Source organism: Penaeus monodon, chromosome 33, assembly GCF_015228065.2.
Source record: "Penaeus monodon isolate SGIC_2016 chromosome 33, NSTDA_Pmon_1, whole genome shotgun sequence".
NCBI lineage: Eukaryota > Metazoa > Arthropoda > Malacostraca > Decapoda > Penaeidae > Penaeus > Penaeus monodon.
In genome coordinates this window covers 21,718,929-21,719,268 of record NC_051418.1, presented here as the reverse complement: position 1 = coordinate 21,719,268, position 340 = coordinate 21,718,929, and the positions used below count along the sequence as shown (strand labels likewise).

General features: G+C 43.2%; 2 protein-coding genes across 2 annotated transcripts in view; one reads left to right on the top strand and one right to left on the bottom strand.

The window, feature by feature from the left end:
- LOC119594143 overlaps positions 1-340 on the bottom strand; it is a gene marked incomplete in the record, with an annotated part of 99,462 nt that overhangs the window by 71,272 nt on the left and 27,850 nt on the right.
- Positions 1-340, top strand: part of LOC119594144 (lysine-specific demethylase 2B-like) — a gene marked incomplete at its 5' end in the record, with an annotated part of 6,038 nt that overhangs the window by 3,731 nt on the left and 1,967 nt on the right. The window contains 1 exon segment of the mRNA XM_037943211.1: positions 129-236. Coding sequence (XP_037799139.1) covers positions 129-236 — 108 coding nt within the window.

The window sequence follows — 340 nt, the reverse complement described above, 5'->3', positions numbered from 1 at the left end:
CTATGAGTTTGAATGTGTCTGTCCGTAGCAGCTTCTGTGAATGTCAAAGAGTTTTGTTTAAAGAGTTGATTTGAGCCAAGTAGATGTGTGTGAAGAAAGTAATCTAAAACCCTTTGAAATGTTTGCAGTCCGAAGCAGAAGAAGATGTGAAGGTTAAACTAGAGACATTGGAGAATGGAGGAGGAAAATCTTTTGATCCCAAGAAAGATATATCTCCAGTGAAGGTGAAGCAAGAGGTAAAGACGTGATACATGGTTGTTGTGGCTGACCAGAACCCCTAATCCGCTCTGGTGATGGATGGTGCCGGGTTGACGCGCCTCTCTGTGGTGTTTTTCGTGGA